Raw genomic sequence first — 22,256 nt, 5'->3', positions numbered from 1 at the left:
AGCAGGAATCCTTCTCAGTTTTCTTCTAACCTGTAATTAGTGCTTCATCTAAATCTTCTATTGCGTTCCAGCTCTTCTTGTCTCATATTATAGTGATCAGTACTTCAGTAGAGTTATGAGGATAAAAAGATGGAGCGAGATTAGTCTAGTGTCTGGCACGGTGGTATGAGGTGTCAGGTGGTGCCTCCAGTATAGCAGCCAGAGGGGGACACTATAGTGCTGTGTTAGGGATCCATTGTGCAAGTACCAACTTGCCCCGTCGCCCCACAAAAGGACCTCGCACACATCCTAGGTGAGGCAACAGTGCACATATGATCACTACAGCCTCTGACACTATGGATCCCAAACAAACCACCAGCAAGTACAAGGATTCTCATGTTCCTGTTAAACAGTTAATCAGTTAACTACCATCAAGGACGGATTCTGCGAGTGGTCCTTAATGGAGCAGCGTCTCAAACTACTCACTTGATAGCCACCTCGAACAAGGAACCACGCGTTGACTCTTATTCTGGAGTATTTACTTCTACGGCCCCCCTCTACACCTTATCCCTGATCCCCAAATCAATGAGTAGGACTACTCCAATCTAGAAATATGGAAGATACGTCAATCAAATCTGTCAACATGCAGCATTGTCTGTCAGAGGTGAGTGATGGCAGGTCTGGGTCACTTCTCAGCCGGAGAGGACCAAGGCTCCGCTGTTAGCGGGGCAGTACTGGTAAGCTTACTTGGAGAAGCTTAAGAATGAGCGGAGGACCAGTTGAGTTGAGCGAGGAGCAGCGGAAGAGAATCAATCACAATATATGCTTTTACTCAATAAATATATGGAAGGAATTAGAGGGCGAAGGAGAGAGGGTTGAATGAGTGTTTGAAAAGGATAGGGTCAAATGTGGGGGAGAGAGCGACAAATAGGTGAGTGAGAGGAAAGGGTGATGAATAGGTGAATGGAAGAGGAGAGGGGGATGAAGGGGTGGAAAGGAAATGAGCAACTCTTGAAGGTCTGGAGCACTTAACGGTTGACTGTTTCCTGATGTCTCATTATATCTTCACCACATTCAACGTGAAGGAGTAGAGGGAATGGAGACAGGAGGGATAATGGGTGAGAAGAAGGGATATGGTCAGGGGTGAGATAGGTATTATTGTTCACTCTAGCCTTCATGACTGTGTGCGTGTATACTCACCTAGTTGTACTCACCTAGTTCTGCTTGCGGGGGTTGAGCTCTGGCTCTTTGGTCCCGCCTCTCAACCGTCAATCAACTGGTGTACAGATTCCTGAGCCTACTGGGCTCTATCATATCTACATTTGAAACTGTGTATGGATTCAGCCTCCACCACATCACTGCCTAATGCATTCCATCTATTACCTACTTTGACACTGAAAAAGTTCTTTCTAACGTCCCTGTGGCTCATGTGGGTACTGAATCTCCACCTGTGCACCTCTTTCGCGTACCACCCGTGTTAAAAAGTTTATCCTTATCTACTCTGCCAATTCCTCTGAGATTTGAAGGTTGTGATCATGTCTCTCCTTACTCTTCTGTCTTCCTGTGACGTGAAGTGCATCTCGCGCAGCCTTTCCTCGTAACTCATGCCTCTTAGTTCTGGAACTAGCCTAGTGGCATACCTCTGAACTTTTTCCAGTTTCGTCTTGTGCTTGACAAGGTACGGGCTCCATGCTGAAGTCGCATACTCCAAGATTGGTCTTACATATGTGGTGTACAAGATTCTGAATGATTCCTTACACAGGTTCCTGAACGCCGTTCTGATGATAGCCAGCCTCGCATATGCCGCAGTGTGTGTGAGTGTGTGTGTGTGTGTATGTGGGTGTGTGTGTGTGTGTGTGTGTGTGTGTGTGTGTGTGTGTGTGTGTGTGTGTGTGTGTGTGTGTGTGTGTGTGTGTGAAGAGGGAGAGTGAATGAGTATAAAAGGTTCACCAAAATGTGTACCAGTTGATTGAAGGTTTGACCTTACCTGTACCTCACCCCTGACCTTTCCCTTCCCTCACCCCCTGACCTTTCCCTTCCCTCACCCCCTGACCTTACCATTCACCCCCCCCCCCACTCCCACTCCCCCATAAGAAATTGAAATGAAATTGAAATTGAAATAAGTTTATTGAGGTAAAATACACCCCCATAAGAGAAATTCACTCCCATCTCCAACCACTAGGGTCGGACGGTAGAGCGACGGTCTCGCTTCATGCAGGTCGGCGTTTAATCCCCGACCGTCCAAATGGTTGGGCACCATTCCTTCCCCCCCCCCCCCCCCATCCCAAATGCTTAGCCCGACCCTTTCCAAGTGCTATATAGTTGTAATGGCTTTGCGCTTTCCCCCTGATAGTTCCCTTCCTTACTTCGTAATAGATAGTCTAGTCCCGCGGTTTCTTTGCTGTCCACCGCGAAATTAACTTCCTTGATGACCAGCGCGAAATTCGCTTCTCAGCTGTCCACCGCGAAATTCACTCCCTCGCTGTCCGCCGCGAACTTTGAATTTATAGCCAAAAATATATTTTTTTCGGATCGGCTGGAGCATTTGTCTCTCGTCATTTTTTAACATTGTCAATTTATATTTATGGTTTTGGACAACCTTTTTTTGGGGGTTCATTGTTTGCTTTTGTATGTAATTTTCTCAAATGTGAATTAATATAGTATTTGTTTTGTTGCTGTTTGAGTGTTTTTTGTCAAGCTTTAAATTATATATATATATATATATATATATATATATATATATATATATATATATATATATATATATATATATATATATATATATGTATATATATATATATATATATATATATATATATATATATATATATATGTATATATATATATATATATATATATATATATATATATATATATATATATATATATATATAATATGCGAACACGCCTGAATGGTCCCCAGGACTATATGCAGCTGACAACTCACACCCCAGAAGTGACTCGAACCCATACTGCCAGGAGCACAATGCAACTGGTGTGTACAGGACACCTTAATCCATTCGACCATCATGACCGGTTTTGCCCATCAAAGTGCCGGCGGGCTGATGGGGAAAAAAAGCCTCGGCTACCATCACCTTTTGACCGGTAGTGATAGTCGAGTGGATTAAGGTGTCCTGTACATACCAGTTGCATTGTGCTCTTGGCAGTTTGGGTTCGAGTCACTTCAGGGGTGTGAGTTTTCAGGTATATATATATATATATATATATATATATATATATATATATATATATATATATATATATATATATATATATATTATTTTGATAATGATTGCTGTATTTAATAGTTATCACTCTTTCTTCTGCTTGGTCTTGAAGGAAGCCGGCCTCGGGCCTGAGAGCGTATGTACACGATAATAACGGTCAACCGATAGAACGTCAAGCTGTCATGGTCAAGCTGTCATGGCCAGGCTGTCATGGCCAGGCTGTCATGGCCAGGCTGTCATGGCCAGGCTGTCATGGCCAGGCTGTCATGGTCAGGCTGTCATGGCCAGGCTGTCATGGTCAGGCTGTCATGGTCAGGCTGTCCTTATCCACTGCCACCTCTTTGGTCACTTCATCCCTGATGGCGCTGTAAAACTCTGTCTTTCCACTTTATTAATTGTAGTGATCTACAAGGCTGTGTTCTGTCGCATGCTGTAGTCTCTTTGTTAATAAAATATAAAAATAAATTCACTCATTCTTGTGATGACTCCACTTAGCACCATTTTTTGATGCACCAGCCACTGTCCTTATACATCAGCCATGGGCCTCATACTGTAGTCATGGTCCTCGTACACTAACCCTGGTCCTCATACTCCACCTGCGGTCCTTCTACTGGCTGTTGCCTCTTTGAATTTATGTTCTCTTATGTTTAAGTTAAATTACACTGATTTTTTGCGAACTTGAAATTTTGTTCAATATACTTCCATCAACACATTTATTGTCAAGAGTATTAAAACAAACTCTCATCGACTTCAATATTTTGAACTCTTGTCTGGAATCTCAAGTTCTCTGTCAATATTCCAGGTTTCGCAATCACATTCAATCTGTCCTGGAAGCCTTACTTCTCAACAATTGCTAAGAGAATTGCTATTTTCTTCAAGCCCTTAAATCCATTCTTTTAATTTATATTAGCTCATCAGAGAGCTGCACTCACAAATAGTTGTAGGTAATCATCTACCAATCTACCTTGCCAAAAGTATTGCCATCAGTCTTAGAGGTATCTCTCCAGGAATCTATTTGACTCACGTAAGTTACTGCTCTTCTATGGTTGCTTCAAATATTGCCTCGGGATTTTCGAACTGTTGCTTCCTGATATTCGAACTGTTGCCTCGTGATTTTCGAACTGTTGCTTCGTCTCGCAGTTTGTCATTGTGAATCAAAGTCAATACATATTGTCTCATTCCCAACAGAGTGTCCGAAGTAGTATGTATTATTAACGAAACTTGAATGTTGCTGACTGTCACGACCCTTGGTTCTTAGTGGAAACCAGAGGTCAAACTGAGTTACAAATAATCTTGTGAGAAGGATAGTTAGTTAACATAACGCTTATACTTGGAGCTTTTCATACCTTTGTTCACGTCTTCCTTGCCAGACGTAAGACGAATCTTGTTTCTCACAGAGCATTAAGACTCAGTGCTTGTTGATTATTAAATATAATATTTAACTAGTTATCAGCTATGTTTAGAAATGATTAAGCTAACTAGTAAAGAATGTCTAAGTAAACTTGGAATGATGGCTGCTGTACGATCAGCTGAGTATCCGGCCGGCAGCGATCAGAGTAAGAGGTAGCAGGGCTCTAGGTCGGTCTTCTCTGGTCTGGTTGTGCTTGTGGCAACATCTTCCCTGTGTGTCTGTGTCTCCATCCTCCTCCTTCTCCCTTTCCCTTACCTTAGTCCACAGTGATTCTCTAAGTATAAACCTGTGTACCAGTCTCTGACAAAAGTTGTAGTTATTGAGTAGTCTAAGCCAGTGCTTTGGCATCACTAAGTACTCCATAGTGAGTAGTGTACCACGTGGGTCTTTAGATGCCCTAGCTGCTAAAAGCCTTTGAGTGCTTTGTTCAAGTAGGCTTTACCCTAGTTTTGTCCAAGTGTAAGTCTTGTATCCTGCCTATGTGGACCAAGGTAGTTAACGTAAGATAGTGTGGTAAAGTGTTGTTATTATAGTAATGTATATGGGGGGTTGTTAGAGGGTTTAATAAATAAGTACTATTAAAGGAGTATACATTCTTCCTGTGAAGTGGAGCAGTGATCAACCGCTAGACTGATGTATTTATTTTAAAGCCAACAATTTAATACGTTTTATGTTCTTATTGGGGGCCGGGCCTATCTGATCTCCACTGATTTTAGGAATTCCTAGGTTTTCCCTTAGGCCCTCTCAACACCACCTTCCCATAACAAGTAACATTTTCTTAACACTGACGATGGAAACTTTTTCGATACATTTGTGTGACTTCCATCCCATGATGAAGCTGGAAAACACGTCTTGCAGACCCACGAGATTTGCAAAAATTTAAATATTAATAAACTTTAGGCAAAATAATTCAATTAATACTTCTGATTTAGAATCACTAGAAAATGCCTGAAGATCTTCATTTAGCAGTATTGAAATGTATGAAAATGTCCCAATAATAAGGATTTCCACTGGCAGCACTACACTAGAAAATGTGATGTTATTCGTTGTGCTTGACATAGTGACTGTAGTGAGCCTCTTGTTGAATCACTTGTGATACAGAGGATTATCGGTGTACTCGCCTATTTGTGCTTGCCTGGGTTGAGCTTTGACTCTTTGGTAAATGTGTATATGTATTTGTGCAAATGATTGTATATATATACAAAATGATTGTATATATATACAAAATGATTGTATATATATATATATATATATATATATATATATATATATATATATATATATTTTATAATATATTTATTTATTTTATTTAATATATTTATAATTTTATAATAAATAATATATTTTAATAAATATATTATTTTAACTTGAAGTGGATAAAACTGTTACCAAAAGTCTAGCTTCTCTTTGGACCTTGAAAATATATTTGTTTACGCAGCATCAATTTTCACTTAGTGCAGCGCATCTGCCATCTCATCGACCCCCTTCACATCCGGATCTGTAGAGCGTATAATCTTTACCCCACAAACATCCCTTCCAATCCCACATCTCTCCGCTGCAGCGAGTTTTGGCCAGTTGTTCTGTCCAATTTCCGTCTCATTCTGGAAAATATTCCTGTCTGCTCGTATATCCGAGCTTTTTACGCTCGACCTTTATTTACATAGATGTTTGTTGTTGTTTCCAGAGTATTACTGCTTTTGTTGTGTTTGTCATTGTCGTTTTTGTCGTAGCTGCAGCAAGATTTGACCCCTCGTTGCCGCCGGCCTCAGCTACTTAGTGGAAAGAGGGCGGTATGTTGGCCCCATGGGGGGAGGTGCAGTTAATGAGGAGAGGGAATGAACGAACGGTTGGGGGAAGGAGAGACGAAGGCGGAGGATGGAGAGGGAAGGAGGAAAAGGGGAGGATGGAGTAGGCAGGAGAAAAAGGTGAGGATGGAGAAAATGGAGGTAAACGGAAGGATGGAGGGAGGAAAGACTGATGACTAGAGAGAGAGAACTGCCAGTAAAGCGAATTGAGCAGTGTCTAGTAAGGAAGGAAAACAGGAAGAATTGAGGAAAAGGATTAGTGTGGGAACAGATAGATGTGAGTGGAAGTTTTCCCCGAGTGATTATAGGAGAAAAAATGGGGGAAGCGGGTCACCACCTCCAGGTTGACGCAGTGTTTACGGCTAGGTATAACGTCGTGTTTGCTATGGTCCGAGACGTGGTTGCTTACCAGGGGTCGTGCCTAGTGTTGAAGAGTGACGGTGAAAGTGTGTTTGGGGGAGAGAGAGTTAGCCTGTTGAAGGGAGTGCTGGTGTAAGGTTGTTGGAGGACCGTGAGTGCTGGTGTAAGTTCTGCTAATCAGATGGACAGGTAAGAGCTTAGGCCACGCCCACGTACCTTCAGACAGAACAGTGAAGGGAGAGAGAGAGAGGTGCTGCCCGAGCCTCACCTGGGTTTGGACCTCGGGTCTCAGGTGGAATATTTTCAATCTTTAGATCCTTACGTTATAATACTGTTGCACTCTGACGGCATTCTGGTTGACTGGATGACTGCCTACCTGGGCTCAATTCTGGTTGACTAGCTTCCTAGCTTCCTGGCTCCACTATGGTTGACTAGCTTCCTGGCTCCACTATGGTTGACTGGCTGCCTTATACTGAGTTGGTGGAGATCACAACCTGACGTTATAGTGGCCACGAGCTCCTCCTCCCCGATGCTACACTATAGTACTTCCCTGTTGTAGTGCTTGTAGTACAGTACTGCCCTGTTGTAGTGCTTGTAGTACAGTACTGCCCTGCTGTAGTGCTTGTAGTACAGTACTGCCCTGTTGTAGTGCTTGTAGTACAGTACTGCCCTGTTGTAGAGCTTGTAGTACAGTACTGCCCTGCTGTAGTTCTTGTAGTACAATAGTACTCTGATGTAGTGCTTGTAGTACAGTACTGCCCTGCTGTAATGCTTGTAGTACAGTACTGCCCTGCTGTAGTGCTTGTAGTACAGTACTGCCCTGCTGTAGTGCTTATAGTACAGTACTGCCCTGCTGTAGTGCTTGTAGTACAGTACTGCCCTGCTGTAGTGCTTATAGTACAGTACTGCCCTGCTGTAGTGCTTATAGTACAGTACTACCTCATTTATTGTACCTTGTGTCTCACTAACATTCTCGACGCTCTGAGTTACTCTAGAATATTTCGTTGAATATCATTTATTAGTACTTTTTTTTCTTGTTTTGCTCTGTGTTAAATTTCGGTGCATATTCTTAGACTGAGTCTGACATAGGTTGTACAGAGCGCTTTGCGTAATTCATAATTCGTCTAAGTTCTGAAAAGCTGCCCATATGTTTTGCCAGCTTCGAATATCTGCTTATCTTACTGTTTTGGCGACTCTGCTGGTCTTATAGGCGAGGACCCTGTGTGTGGCGCTCAAACACAGGTGTGGTGCTCAAACACAGGTGTGGTGCTCAAACACAGGTGTGGTGCTCAAACACAGGTGTGGTGTTCAAACACAGGTATGGTGCTCAATTACAGGTGTGGTACTCAAACACAGGTGTGGTGTTGAAACACAGGTGTGGTGCTCAAACACAGGTGTGTTGCTCAAACACAGGTGTGGAAACACAGGTGTGGTGCTCAAACATACGTGTGGAAACACAGGTGTGGTGCTCAAACATACGTGTGGTGCTCAAACACACGAGTGGTGCTCAAACACACGAGTGGTGCTCAAACACAGGTGTGGTGCTCAAACACAGCTGTGGTGCTCAAACACAGGTGTTCTTTTCTCTCTCCCCTTCTTGCATCTGTCCCCACTTTAGGGGATATATAGACATTTTGCCCTCTCTCTCCACTCCTATTCTCATTCCCTTATGGTTATTGGAATTTTGCTTTTGAAGGCACGCATGTCTACCCAAATTTGTCTAGCTTGTCTGTGATTGTTCGCTGTATTTCTGTATCGTTATCCTCTTTTCTACATCGTCGGTGTAAAGGTAAGACATTATAGTTTTCATGTTCGGACAGGTACTTTACATTTCATTCACCGGGACTCTTAGTAGACCCGAGCTGCGAACCGTCCCTCTTTATTTCAGTTTTTATTTATCTTACTACTCTGTTAAATATGTTGGTGTTATTTGTTACGTTTTAGTAATGAGTTTAAAACTTTTTTTAACTAATTTAATCAGTTCCTTTTCCTTAATTAATTTTATCAATCGGAAACTATTTTTTCTTTATTATTGTTAGATCTTTCCCTTCTCCTCTGGGTCCTCTTAATTCCTTTATTATTCTTATGACCCATTCTCAGCTCTCTCATTCTATTCTCTCCTACCCTTCCCTCGTAGAAGATCCCATCCCCAATTATATTGCCTCCCTATCATTAGAGGAGATTTTTTCTCCCCCTGTTAAGCTAATCACAACTGATACGTCATTAGGAGAGGTAGTTTTTTCGGGAGAAAAGAGATGTGGTGAGCATTGCACCATGTAAGGGAGAGGTGCTAGACCACTACCTTCTGAAGGGTGATTTAGTTATGTCTTTGACTTTTTTTCATCCTAGCATCGTATGTTTCTTTCCCCCCTCTTATGACGTCCACTGTTTTATATTTTTATTCTCTCGCTCTCTTACCCCCTCCTCTCTCTCTCTCTCTCTCTCTCTCTCTCTCTCTCTCTCTCTCTCTCTCTCTCTCTCTCTCTCTCGCTCTCTTCCCAACCTACCTCCCTCCCTCCCCCCCCGTCTTCCATTCACTTTCTGTCTTCCTTCGTTCTCTCTTTCTCAACTTGCTCTCTCGTTCCTTCTCATCTTCTTTCTCTCTAATTCTCTCATTCCTTTTCTCTCTTTCTCAACTTGCTCTCTCGTTCCTTCTCATCTTCTTTCTCTCTAATTCTCTCATTCCTTTTCTCTCTTCTTCCTTCTCTACTTTTCACTCTTTCTTTCGGTTCTTCTCTCTCTCTTTCGTTTTCTCTTCTCTCTCATGTTTCTCTCTTTCTCGTTCCTTTTCTCTTCTCTCTCTATTTGTCTCTTTCCTTTTCTCTTTTTCATTTTATCGCTTCTTCTCTCGCTTCTTCTCTCTCTCTCCCTCTTCTTCTTCTCTCTCTCTCTCTCTCTCTCTCTCTCTCTCTCTCTCTCTCTCTCTCTCTCTCTCTCTCTCTCTCTCTCTCTCTCTCTCTCTCTCTCTCTCTCTCTCTCTCTCTCTCTTCCTCCCACTCTCCCTCCCTCCTCGCCGTCTCTCATTCTCCCCGCTCTCCCTATCTACTTTTTTCCCCTTCTTTTGTGTCTACCTACCTTAGTACGATTTCTTCCTCTTACCCCATTTATCTCTCAAACCTATCCCTCCTATTGTGTGTGTGTGTGTGTGTGTGTGTGTGTGTGTGTGTGTGTGTGTGTGTGTGTGTGTGTGTGTGTGTGTGTGTGTGTGTGTGTGCGTGTGTAGGGTGGGGTGGGGGGTTGGTGAGCGCTTTAGGACACAGTTTGCTAATTATGTTGATGGACTTCGTTAATACCTGTATATGCTCCCTGCAGCTGATACTCTCTTTAACCCTCTATGGCCTCTCATTATCATCATCACAGGGGATTTGTGTGTGCATGTTTGCAGTTGTGTGTATGTGTGTATATTTGCGTGTGTATTTGTACTTGTTTGCGTATTTCTGTGTGAGTTTGTGTGTATGTGTTTGAGAGTTTGAGTGTGTTTACAAAGGCCCAAAATTTATTACGTTTTTATCCATATAAATAAAAATGTATATGTTCGCTTGTTCAAAATCGCTAATCTTCGAAAGTTCTTCACCGATTGCTTTGAAATTTTGACACGACGTTCCATTCGAATTTGAGCGTGTTTTTATATATCTACTATATAGATTTCACGTATGTGACAGGTATAAATATTCTTTTTTGGAAACCTGTTTTTTTCATGTGAGTTTTCATGTGAAGGAAATCTCCGAAACCTCTTTACCGATTGCTTTGAAATTTTGACACAACGTTGCATTCGAATACACGCGTGTTTTTATATACCTACTATAATTAATATTCCACACCTGTGACAGGTAAAAACATTTTTTTTTTTTTAACTGCGACATCTGTTGCATGTACAAGCAACACACGTTATACTAAATATGCTACGATTCCATTTCAATAGTTCCGATTGCATTGATAAATGAAATTTTCATAGATTTCGGATTACTTTCATTTTGATTTAATTATTTTGTGTGACTTTGCGTTCGAATTGAGTTGTGGTGTTTATCATACTGTTCATTTCGTGAGAAATGTTTATTTTGTTATTTTTTCATTTTTTTCATCTTTTTTTCCTGTTTATATTTTTTAGTTATGGAAACATTAGATCATTTGATGTTCCCATTCTTCTGATGGGAACATCAGGTCATTTGGGAACGCATTGGACGAGGGAGTGGGCGAATGGTGGGGAGGATAAAGGGGGACAGGAGTTGGGGATGGTGGGGTGGACGAGGGGACAAGAGAGAGTGAAATAGTGGGGAGGACGAGGAGACCGGGGACGGGGTGGAAAATGGTGGGGGAGGACAAGAGGACAGAGGAGTTGGGGATGGTGGTGGAGGACAAGAGGATGGAGGAGTGGGGAATAGTGGGGAGGACGAGGGGACGGTGGAGGGGAGAATGGTGATGAGGGCAGGGGGACAGGGGAGGGTTGCAGTGGCTCAGCAACGCAAACGCGTTGCTGAGCCATAGCAACGCGTGGCCGGGTATAGCTAGTGTTGGTATAAAGGAAGACGTTGCTTGTCTGTACTGAAAATGGCGAGAGATACATTTGAGTGATGAAAGATGTGGTAATTTTTATCATTTTTGCGATTGTGGTACGAGATGTAGTTGAAGGAGGGTAGGCAAGGTCGTTTAAGAGGGAAGGTGAGGCTGCATCTCGCTAGCAAAGATAACGTGAAGCGAGTGTGTGTGTGTGTGTGTGTGTGTGTGTGTGTGTGTGTGTGTGTGTGTGTGTGTGTGTGTGTGTGTGTGTGTGTGCGTGTGTGTGTGCGCGCGCGCGCGTGGGGCCCATACAGGGCTTCCGTCCTGTATGGGCGGAACCGTCAAAAACAGATGCACAACCAACAGAGCTATACAAGCTTATCAACCAATAATTCTGGCCGGAGATTGAAGTGAGTTCTTAGGTTCCAGTTGGGGGTCTGACCAAAGTTGCTGTTGACTGAAAGAGAATACGCATTGCAGTGACGTATAGCTCTGTGTAAACGAGAGAAGCAACACTCGATGTTCTGATAGGGTTAGAAATTGCTGATGGAAGACCAGGTTTAAGACCTTCGGGAGGAAATGAGAGAGTTTGAGAAGCCGGGGAGGAGGCGAGGTAATCGCATGCAAATGTAATTACGTCCAAGGTGCTGTGTTGGAGGAGAAATATGAAATATTTCCGGAGGAACTTCATGCGGGGTATAAAGGCTGAATGGTCCTTGGCGTTTGGCGTGTGGAGTTTTACTTTCGATTCTTGTGCTTGATCATGAAGCCATTTGGTTTGATTACCTGGGTAATTATGCTCATATTGGTATTACAGTTGGTATCTAGAGTATCATAATATAACACATATTAATTAATGTGATGTTTACTGACCTGTTAGTGAATAAAGTGATGTTTACAGACCTGTTAGTGAATAATGTGATGTTTACAGACCTGTTAGTGAATAATGTGATGTTTAAAGACCTGTTAGTGAATAATGTGATGTTTACAAACCTGTTAGTGAATAATGTGATGTTTACAAACCTGTTAGTGAATAATGTGATGTTTACAAACCTGTTAGTGAATAATGTGATGTTTACAAACCTGTTAGTGAATAATGTGATGTTTACAAACCTGTTAGTGAATAATGTGATGTTTATAAACCTGTTAGTGAATAATGTGATGTTTATAAACCTGTTAGTGAATATTGTGATGTTTCCAAACCTGTTAATGGATAATGGAATTTTTACAAACCTGTCAGTGCATATTGTGATGTTTGACTCATTTGTCTTTGGTGTCCACCTAAACTTAAACTATATCCTTGTTAGTGAATAATGTGATGTATACAAACCTTTTACTGAATAAAGTGATGTTTACATACCTGTAAGTGAATAATGTGATATTTACAACAGCGTTACCGATTAATATGATGATACTTGTCTCAATTCAGGTTTGAAATAGTTATTTTTTGTGATTTTAACTTCGGAACTCAGTAGATATACTACTTTAGGAACTGAGTCTTCATGTTCTGATGCGTTGTTTGGTCATTATATCTTCAGCCACGTTATTGTGACTCATCGTCTGCCGGGAGAACGTTGTTGGGTAATCAATTTTGTTTGCAAATTGAAGCATAAATAATTAATTCATCAGCTAGAAAGTCAGTGAGTATATATAGTCAAATACTTTGTTTTATAGTGTGTTTATGTCTATATATCTATAGCTGTCAAAAGACATACCATCTCGGCGGTTCTTTGGAATGGGACCAAGTACAGAGGTGTATGTTACAGACGACGCTGTACCAGGTAACTGTACCCATGGAAGAGAGAGAGAGCTTGTGTAAGATATACAAACAATATGTTTCGGCTTTCCATGTTTAAAGGTTGTCAGAGTATATATATTCACGCTACACAGCGGAATTACCTGGTCTTTGACCGTCATGGTCCAGCGATGGGGAAACAAAGTAATATTATCGTCAGTCATTTTGTGTATAGTGCAATTAATAGAATTACAGAATTTTTAAAAGGGTTATTATATGGAGCTTAGATTTCGTCTCGGTACATGATGCTCACCTTTTTTACAGTGGCTGGGATTTCCCTGATTATCAAAAAATATTATGCAAAAATATCACATGTATTAAATCTAATTAAATATATGAAAGTTCATTCCTATTTTCCCTAAATATTTGTATTTTCTATCATTTTATACAGTGTATACATGAATGCACTAGTTATCTCAGATGAGGCAACTTTCTTTCGTGTAAGGTTGCCTGATGTGGTAATTTCCTCGAGTGAGGAACATGCCAGGTAAATGTACAATTACTCAACTGCTGCCAAATTAAGCAATCTGCATATTGTTCGAGCCTGAGAGAAAAGCGACCCCATATGTTCATAACATTGTACCAGATAATTAATGAACTGATGTGTTGCATTATTAGCCCAATACGTTTTATCATTTTTATACAGGGGTTGATGCGTGTGTGTGTGTGTGTGTGTGTGTGTGTGTGTGTGTGTGTGTGTGTGTGTGTGTGTGTGTGTGTGTATGTGTGTGTGTGTGTGTGTGTGTGTGTGTGTGTGTATGTGTGTGTGTGTGTGTGTGTGTGTGTGTGTGTGTGTATGTGTGTGTTTGTGTATGTGTGCATGCGTGTGTGTGTGTGTGTGTGCGCGCGCTAGCCTTTCATACCTGAATATGCATACGTACATAGAAGTGTTTGCTTGGCCGAACTCCGTTCCTGGCCCGGCCTTTCAAACGTTGCTAGATTAATGCAGTGGATTTGTTCCGATGATTTTCTTATATTCATATTGCAAATTTTGTATCGAGTTTGCTTCCAAAAATCTTCGTTTAACCAATTCTTCTTATTGACGGCTTAATGCTTAGAAAGTTTTCTCACTAGTCTGTGACTCATTTGTGTCTAGTGTCCACCTTAACTTACACTAAAATTACTTCTTCTACTTTCTCAGTTCCATTAGATTTTTAGATTTCGTTAACATGTACCCTCTATCTCCATCTCCAGTGTGCCAATACGATGAAGTTCGCTTCCCTCAGTCTTTTCTCGCAGCTCAAACTCTCTGGTTCAGGAACGAGAGTGACAGATTCGCCCTGTCCTGACTCTTCTTTTGATGTAGTGAATTACCTTTATCAGGTTGTTGACATTTATTAGAAACTATATGGACTTTAACACCGATCTTCCTGATACTCTATTTGTAACTCTCTAATCTCTTATCTCCGCTCTCACTCTAACCTTCTATTTCCTTCTTGAGTGGTATTCCTGTCATTCTTATAGGACTGTTTCTGATGCACTTGTACCTGTTTATCAAGTTGAGTAGACGTCTCCTGTGCGGGAGAATATCTAGTGATCTCTGACAGTCAAGGATTATGCCGGCTTCCCATCCTACTCCTCCTCTCTCTCTCTCTCTCTCTCTCTCTCTCTCTCTCTCTCTCTCTCTCTCTCTCTCTCTCTCTCTCTCTCTCTCTCTCTCTCTCTCTCTCTCTCTCTTTCTCTCTCTGTCTCTCTCTCTCTGTCTCTCTCTGTCTCTCTCTCTCTCTCTTTCTCTCGCTTGATATTGGTCATTTTATTTTGAATCTTCAGCAAGTTTGCCAATCAGAATTTTAATTTATTTTATACTAGCAGGTCTTAGGTTGTTAGCTGGTTCACGTGCTCTATTAACCTGCTTCTTATTAGCCTCCAGTTAGTCTACTGTCCTGAAAGGGATACGTTAGTAGCACCGATCTGAAGTTTGGTCTATAACTGCATAATAAATATAACTATAACTATCATCTGTATATGATCTCAAGTTGATAAGGAACGATATATCAAAGAAAGTCGATTTATCGTTAATGAACGATCATTCAATCCTTATATGGACCATTAAGACAGTAAGTAACAAAGAACTTTTAAGATATACTGTAAAATAAATCTAGTTTTGTCAGTAATGATACGTAAAGAAAATTATTTATCCATGTGATCTGATAGACGCAATAAATTTTGGAATACAACATACGTGAAAAAAGTCAGATCAACGTCCGAATTAAGAATGTGGAAGATCAATAATAAATCCCATGAGCATTAATCACCATAAATTACTCTTAGGTTAACAAGTGATTGCGACTACTCTGAGGGTACTGGCGGAGATGTCTTTGTTGTGGTTGGGTTATGGCCAGGTGGGGATGAGCCCCGTTATGGAGACTTGTGCGGTGTTATTGACCGTTTTGAGGCTGGGTCAATACGAGGATAACAGTATCCAACTAGCTCTTGAGTGCCACAATCAGAGTCGAGCATGGGGCAATGTGCATAGTTTATGCTGGCACCAACAGCCCACGCAACGCGGTGAAGGTGCTGCCGGGGTATGGTTGATGATTTATGGTATCTTTAGCGGTATACCCACGCAACTCCTACCGGTATACCCAAGCTCCCCTACCGGTTCACCCACGCTCCCTTACCGGTACACCCACGCTCCCTTACCGGTACACCCACGCTCCCTTACCGGTACACCCACGCTCCCCTACTGGTACACCCACGCTCCCCTACTGGTACACCCACGCTCCCCTACTGGTACACCCACGCTCCCCCACCGGTACACCCAGTGTGGGTGTTGGACATAAAGTGTAATTTAAAAACCGCAAGTTTGGGAATTATTTAGCCATGTAAATATGAGGTGGTACGTTGTGTGAAGGATGGAATGGGTGGAAAAGGAACGAAGTGGATGGTTTTTGGAGGAGATAGAGAAGGACGGAAATCAGGGTGAGGATGGGATTAGTCACGGACGAGGATAGAGGAGAGTAGGGTAAAAAGAAAGGAAAAAGGTGAAAGAGAGGGAGGAAGGGCGAGGGAGGGAGAGAGAGAGAGAGAGAGAGAGAGAGAGAGAGAGAGAGAGAGAGAGAGAGAGAGAGAGAGAGAGAGAGAGAGAGAGAGAGAGAGAGAAAGAGAGAGAGAGAGAGAGAGAGAGAGAGGATTTGGAGGAGCAAAGGCAGGAGTTAGACGATAAGTTAAATGGATCAATGGAGGAAAAGAGATGGGAAGATAACAGACCATTGACCATCTACGATTACGGATTAACCGCCGTTTATTGTAAACTTCTATTGTAAATTAACACAACTGGGAAATGAACCGGCTTTGATAACACAACTGAGAAGTCCTCCGGCCATGATAACCCAACTGGGAAGTCCTCCGGCCATGATAACCCAACTGGGAAGTCCTCCGGCCATGATAACCCAACTGGGAAGTCCTTCGGCCATGATAACCCAACTGGGAAGTCCTCCAGCCATGATAACCCAACTGGGAAGTCCTCCGGCCATGATAACCCAACTGGGAAGTCCTCCGGCCATGATAACCCAACTGGGAAGTCCTCCGGCCATGATAACCCAACTGGGAAGTCCTTCGGCCATGATAACCCAACTGGGAAGTCCACCGGCCATGATAACCCAACTGGGAAGTCCTTCGGCCATGATAACCCAACTGGGAAGTCCTTCGGCCATGATAACCCAACTGGGAAGTCCTCCAGCCATGTTAACCCAACTGGGAAGTCCTCCGGCCATGATAACCAACTGGGAAGTCCTCCGGGCAATACCACCATTGCTTAACACATGATAATAGTGGATTTTAAGACATTTCATCAGAGCTTCACTACGCGACTCGGTGAAGGATTAATCTGTCTCGACATATTAGCTATTATTCGTTTCAGAAAGAAACTGTTCCGCATCTTCTCTAAAGAAACTTATTTTACGAGTTTTCTTACAACTTGTAACTACCCAACTACTCCTAAGTACCTTTCCCATTACATCTCCTAGAAACCCAACTCCTCATTAATTTCTTCTAGAAAACCAAAGCCATTGCAATTTTAGAAAGCCTTCTCCTCAATTCAACTCCTAGAAACGCAATATCCCAGTTCAGCTTCACTGTGACATAAACCAGCAATAAAGGAACTCTAGGGCGAAGCCGAGATCTTTTATACGCCATTTCTGAGTCGACTTGGCAAATCTTTAGGAAGATATGGGACTATCTGGCAAAGTCTCCGTTTGCAATATTTAAGGATATCTGAAGGGGACTTGAGAGCGTCTGAAGGTGATTGCTGGTGAGTGTCTTAGGGACATCTGGAGGGTCTTGGGGAATATTTGACACAGATCCTGGGATACTGGGCATTATTTTGGGGAGCCACTAAGAGACTATTGCGAGTACGTGGATAATATATTTATCTCGATTTCTTGGAAAGTATACGTCAAAATGGGATGTTCTATTAGGAAAGACGGGTTGAGTGCTTCCAATTTCTCCATTATCCTCTCTCCATCCCCACCCACGCTCATCCCAATCACTAGGGCTGGACGGTAGAGCATCGGTCTCGCTTCATGCAGATCGGCGTTCAATCCCAGACCGCCCAAGTGGTTGGGCACCATTCCTTACCCCTCCCCCCCCCCCAGTCCCATCCCAAATCCTTATATCATTATCCCTTCCAAGTGCTATAGAGTCGTAATGTCTTGGCACTTTCTCCTGACAATTCCGTCCTTCCCTCCACACCCGCCCCCCCCATCTCACCATCCCTCCCTTATCTCCCCATTCCCCCCCCCCCCATTCCACCCTCCCTCACTGCTGGTTGGCCTTCTCTCCTCTGGTCGTGGCACTGGGACAAAAGAAACTCAGAACACATATTTACTCTCTTCTTATTTCCTGTCTCAAACTTCCCCTTTCGTAATTGGATGCTCGAGTTGCCCCACGACGTATATTACTGACTACGAGCCGCTGCCAACTCGCTCCGGTATGTTGAACTTGCTAAAAGATTTATTCTTTGAACAACTCTGAGGGTGATTAGAGACGATTTGTTCATTTTTTTTAATACACAATGTTTATTCAAAGATTGTGAAGCTGTGTTATTAATAGTTGAAGGTAATTTGATACATTTTATTCTTAGGAAATGTTGGAATTGTCACGCTTATGCTGATGGAAGAATTGTTAGATTTCGAAGCCTTGATTCGCAGGTGATTATTATAAATCTTTTCAGATTGTTACAGGCTTATGGAAAAGTATTCGGATGTGATTTCAGAACTTTTTTATTCTTAATTGTTGAAATAGGAACGTGGATGTTATTTTATTTGATTTGCGTTGATTAGAGAAAGGATGTCTTCTAGACTGAGCTCTCGAGAGATGTCTTCCAGTTTGAGCTCTCGAAAGATGTCATCTTGAGGTTACCTTAAGGTGATTTCGGGGCTTAGCGACCCCGCGGCCCGGTCGTTGACCAGACCTCCTCGTTGCTGGACTGCTCAATCAGGTTGCTGGACGCGGCTGCTCGCAGCCTGACGTATAGGTCACAGCCTGGTTGATCAGGTATCTTTTGGAGGTGTTTATCAAGTTCTCTCTTGAACACTGTGAGGGTCGGCCAGTTATGCACCTTATGTGTAGTGGAAGCGTGTTGAACAGTCTCGGGGCCTATGATGTTGATAGAGTTCTCTCTCAGAGTACCAGTTGCACCTCTGCTTCCCAACGGGGGTATTCTGCACATCCTGCCATGCCTTCTGGTCTCAAGTGTTCCTGCATTTGCTCTCGTAAGATGTCTTCCAGTTTGAGCTCTCGTAAGATGTCACATTCAGCAGCATGTAGCGAGAGTGCGTGCGTGCGTGCGTGCTGGCGCGCGCGGAGGGAGAATGGGTAGCATAATATTTTTTTTTAGTCAGACTTCCGCAACTTGTTACAGCATTTTGTGTGTCTTTGTTTTTTTATGCTGGGAAATTGTTAGAGTTGCGTGTAAGTGCTGGTGGACCGCGTGTGGACCGCGAATATTTCATTCATATTTTTTTGTTTTTCGTTTTTTTGTTTGGTGTGTGGCTGTCATTGTGTTCTTTCATGTTTCAGCTTTAATGATTCAGGTGAAGGTGAATTAAGAGTTTATTTTTTTCATTTGTTTGTTTAAGAGTCAAATTTAGTTGTGTTTGTGTGAGTCAGTGAGAGAGAAAAGAGAGAGAGAGAGAGAGAGAGAGAGAGAAAGACAGAGAGAGAGAGAGAGACAGAGAGAGACCTCACCCGCAAAACCCACCAGCTCTTCACACACCCTGGGACGACCTACCGGAATTAATGCATAAAAGGCACGGTGGCTCCTCTGTATAATGATTACCCATGGGGGCCATTCAGCTGTTGGCACTGCTCCCTTCACCCCCTCTCCCTCACCTCTCTCTCTCTCTCTCTCTCTCTCTCTCTCTCTCTCTCTCTCTCTCTCTCTCTCTCTCTCTCTCTCTCTCTCTCTCTCTCTCTCTCATCACTTTTTCCTTCCGCTAAGCTTCCTCAAATCCTCCCTTCACAGATGCCGTCTGCCTCCCCTGACCACAGTTTCTCTCCCACTTTTTACTTCTACCCTTCGCTACTGTCTAGTGAGACCGAGGGAGACATAGAGACAGAAGAAGAGAAAGTGACAGTGAAGATGAGGAGTGAAAAAGAGTGGTTGATGGGACGCAGGAGAGAGTAGGTGTGTGTGTGGGGGGGGGGGAGGTGGAGAGCTAGTTAGTAATGAACGATGAGGCAGTGATGAGGAGAATGTGAGGCAACAGGCTTCATAACTGGGTTCTGGGTCTCTGGATCTACTTGTCTTTCTATTTCTCAGCGCAAGCCATCGGCGCCATTCGACGTTCGTGTTTATACCTTGCAGATGACGGTAAATCAGAGGCCTTCATACACTTCCTGTCAGAGGAGGAGAAAGATAACACGAAAATAAGTCACCAGTGACGCCGAGTAACGGCCAGTCTCTCACTGCTGTTATTATTGTTGACCATTGCCTTAGAGGTTGTTGCTGCTGCTGTTATTGGTGATGCAGCTGCTGCTGCTGCTGCTGTTATTGGTGATGCAGCTGCTGCTGCTGCTGTTACCTGCGGTGATGCAGCTGCTGCTGCTACTGTTACCTGCGGTGATGCAGCTGCTACTACTGTTACCTGCGGTGATGCAGCTGCTGCTGCTACTGTTACCTGCGGTGATGCAGCTGCTACTACTGTTACCTGCGGTGATGCAGCTGCTACTACTGTTACCTGCGGTGATGCAGCTGCTACTACTGTTACCTGCGGTGATGCAGCTGCTACTACTGTTACCTGCGGTGATGCAGCTGCTACTACTGTTACCTGCGGTGATGCAGCTGCTACTACTGTTACCTGCGGTGATGCAGCTGCTACTATTGTTACCTGCGGTGATGCAGCTGCTACTACTGTTACCTGCGGTGATGCAGCTGCTGCTACAGCGGATGCTCGGCCTGTTGTGACCATTGCAGCTTCTCCCTAACATGTGTCATCCATGCATCACCCGGGCTCATAACACAATCATAAAGAGAGATAGGACCATCAAACTACGAGTGATAGTGTTTGATTCCTCGTCCCAGGAACATTGGATTCCTCCCACTCTTTCATGCCCTCCACTTGGGCTGGACGGTAGAGTGACGGTCTCGCTTCATGCAGGTCGACGTTCAATCCCCGAGAGGTTGGGCACCATTCCTTCCTAACGTCCTATCCCAAATCCTTATCCTGATCCCTTCCAAGTGCTATATGGACGTGATGGGTTGGCATTTCCCCCCCCCCCCTGATAGTTCCCTGCCTTCCCTCCCACTCTTTCCTTTCCAGACTGATCGGGAGTTCTCTCTCCCATATGGCATCGTCTTTGCCTATTAGTGAAGTAAGCAGGTTACATGGTCAAATATGAACAAATCCACAAGGGCCGTGACGAGGATTCCAGTAAGTTCAGTAGAACTTCGGTTTCAACTCTTTTTTACCATGTCGTAGCTCAGTCGATTAAGGCAGCGTCTGGGATGCTCCCGGACGGAGGTTCGAATCCTCGTCACGGCCCCTGTGGATGTGTTCTTTTGATGCATCATGTTATTGTGATTTCTGTGTGTAATGGTCAAATAAGATTGGGTTACCACCTATGGCCCTTCAAATTCTCAAGGGTTTCTGGGGGGGTCTCAGTGGTATGTAAAATGTAGCATATATTATGGTTCATGGGTATATGGTGCGCGTCTGGAGGGTGGCCCAGGACACTAGGGTTCGATCCCGCCGTTAGACTACTAAGATTTTCTAATTTATAATTCCAGTTTTAATTATATTGAGGTTTTGCTGTGGGATTCCCTTAAGTATTTAACGAAACGTAGGAGAGATCCGATTTTTTTTTCTTATTGGGATAACACAATGCAGTTTTTTTTTTTAGCGAGAAACAGCTTCCAAGTCAAAGGTCAAGAGTGTCTCCTGGGATAAAGAAACTTATCCATCTGACGACTCTTCGCGGAGATATAAAATACATAATCTTGAATGCACGCACCGCTCCTTTGCCAGATAACTCCACTACGGGCTCACCATAGCCCGTGCTACTTGCCCCGTTCCTTTGCCAGGCTAGCTACGGGCTCACCATAGCCCGTGCTACTTGGAACTTGTTCCGAGTAGCTGAATCTATAAAAACAACTTGAATGCATTGGGCTCAGACGAGGCATTGCTTCTCGCTGTGAAATTCTTCATTTCAACACAATTATGCAATTCAACGCCTTATGATGCTATTCAGTACGAAACAATGAGAGCTGTACAATACATCTGAATAAAATGTTATGCAACATAATACAATGATATATAATACAGAGCAAAACTTTCAAATAAAACCTAATTTAATGTACAATTCAGTACAATTTTTATGCTATTCAGCTCTGTACAATAACAGTGCTATACAATAATATACAATAAAGTGCTATAGAATACAAAAAATATAATGCTAAACAATACAACACTACAGAGTGATATACAATAAAACACAATACAATGCAATTAAATATAACATACAGCCACATCTATGTTCAACGTGCAATGTACCATACAACAGTGCCATCCATTACAACCAATGCCATACAATACTACATTCAAATGTACTATATGATACAAAAGTATCATAAAATACAACATACAACAGGGCCATACATAACACAATAAAATGCACTTTAACACAAGAATATTAATATCAACCATAACATCTTTGCGCATTACATCATTAACAATTTACAG

General features: G+C 42.8%; 2 protein-coding genes across 2 annotated transcripts; both read right to left on the bottom strand.

Moving 5' to 3' along the window:
* Positions 1-16,318: 16,318 nt before the first annotated feature.
* LOC138367754 (SUMO-specific isopeptidase USPL1-like) lies at positions 16,319-16,828 on the bottom strand. The gene has a single exon (XM_069329705.1). The coding sequence runs from the start codon at positions 16,826-16,828 to the stop codon at positions 16,319-16,321; it is 510 nt and encodes a 169-aa protein (XP_069185806.1).
* A 3,121-nt stretch (positions 16,829-19,949) lies between these two features.
* Positions 19,950-20,486, bottom strand: LOC138367753 (antifreeze protein Maxi-like). Its single transcript, XM_069329704.1, has one exon. The coding sequence runs from the start codon at positions 20,484-20,486 to the stop codon at positions 19,950-19,952; it is 537 nt and encodes a 178-aa protein (XP_069185805.1).
* Positions 20,487-22,256: the final 1,770 nt, after the last annotated feature.

This window comes from Procambarus clarkii, chromosome 23 (genome assembly GCF_040958095.1).
Source record: "Procambarus clarkii isolate CNS0578487 chromosome 23, FALCON_Pclarkii_2.0, whole genome shotgun sequence".
NCBI lineage: Eukaryota > Metazoa > Arthropoda > Malacostraca > Decapoda > Cambaridae > Procambarus > Procambarus clarkii.
The sequence above is the reverse complement of the archived record's forward strand: the minus strand, read 5'-3'. Positions and strand labels throughout refer to the sequence as shown.

Excerpts from the sequence above, each read along its gene's own strand:
- LOC138367754 (XM_069329705.1), bottom strand. The coding sequence starts at position 16,828 with ATGGTGGTATTGCCCGGAGGACTTCCCAGTTGGTTATCATGGCCGGAG.
- LOC138367753 (XM_069329704.1), bottom strand. The coding sequence starts at position 20,486 with ATGGTCACAACAGGCCGAGCATCCGCTGTAGCAGCAGCTGCATCACCG.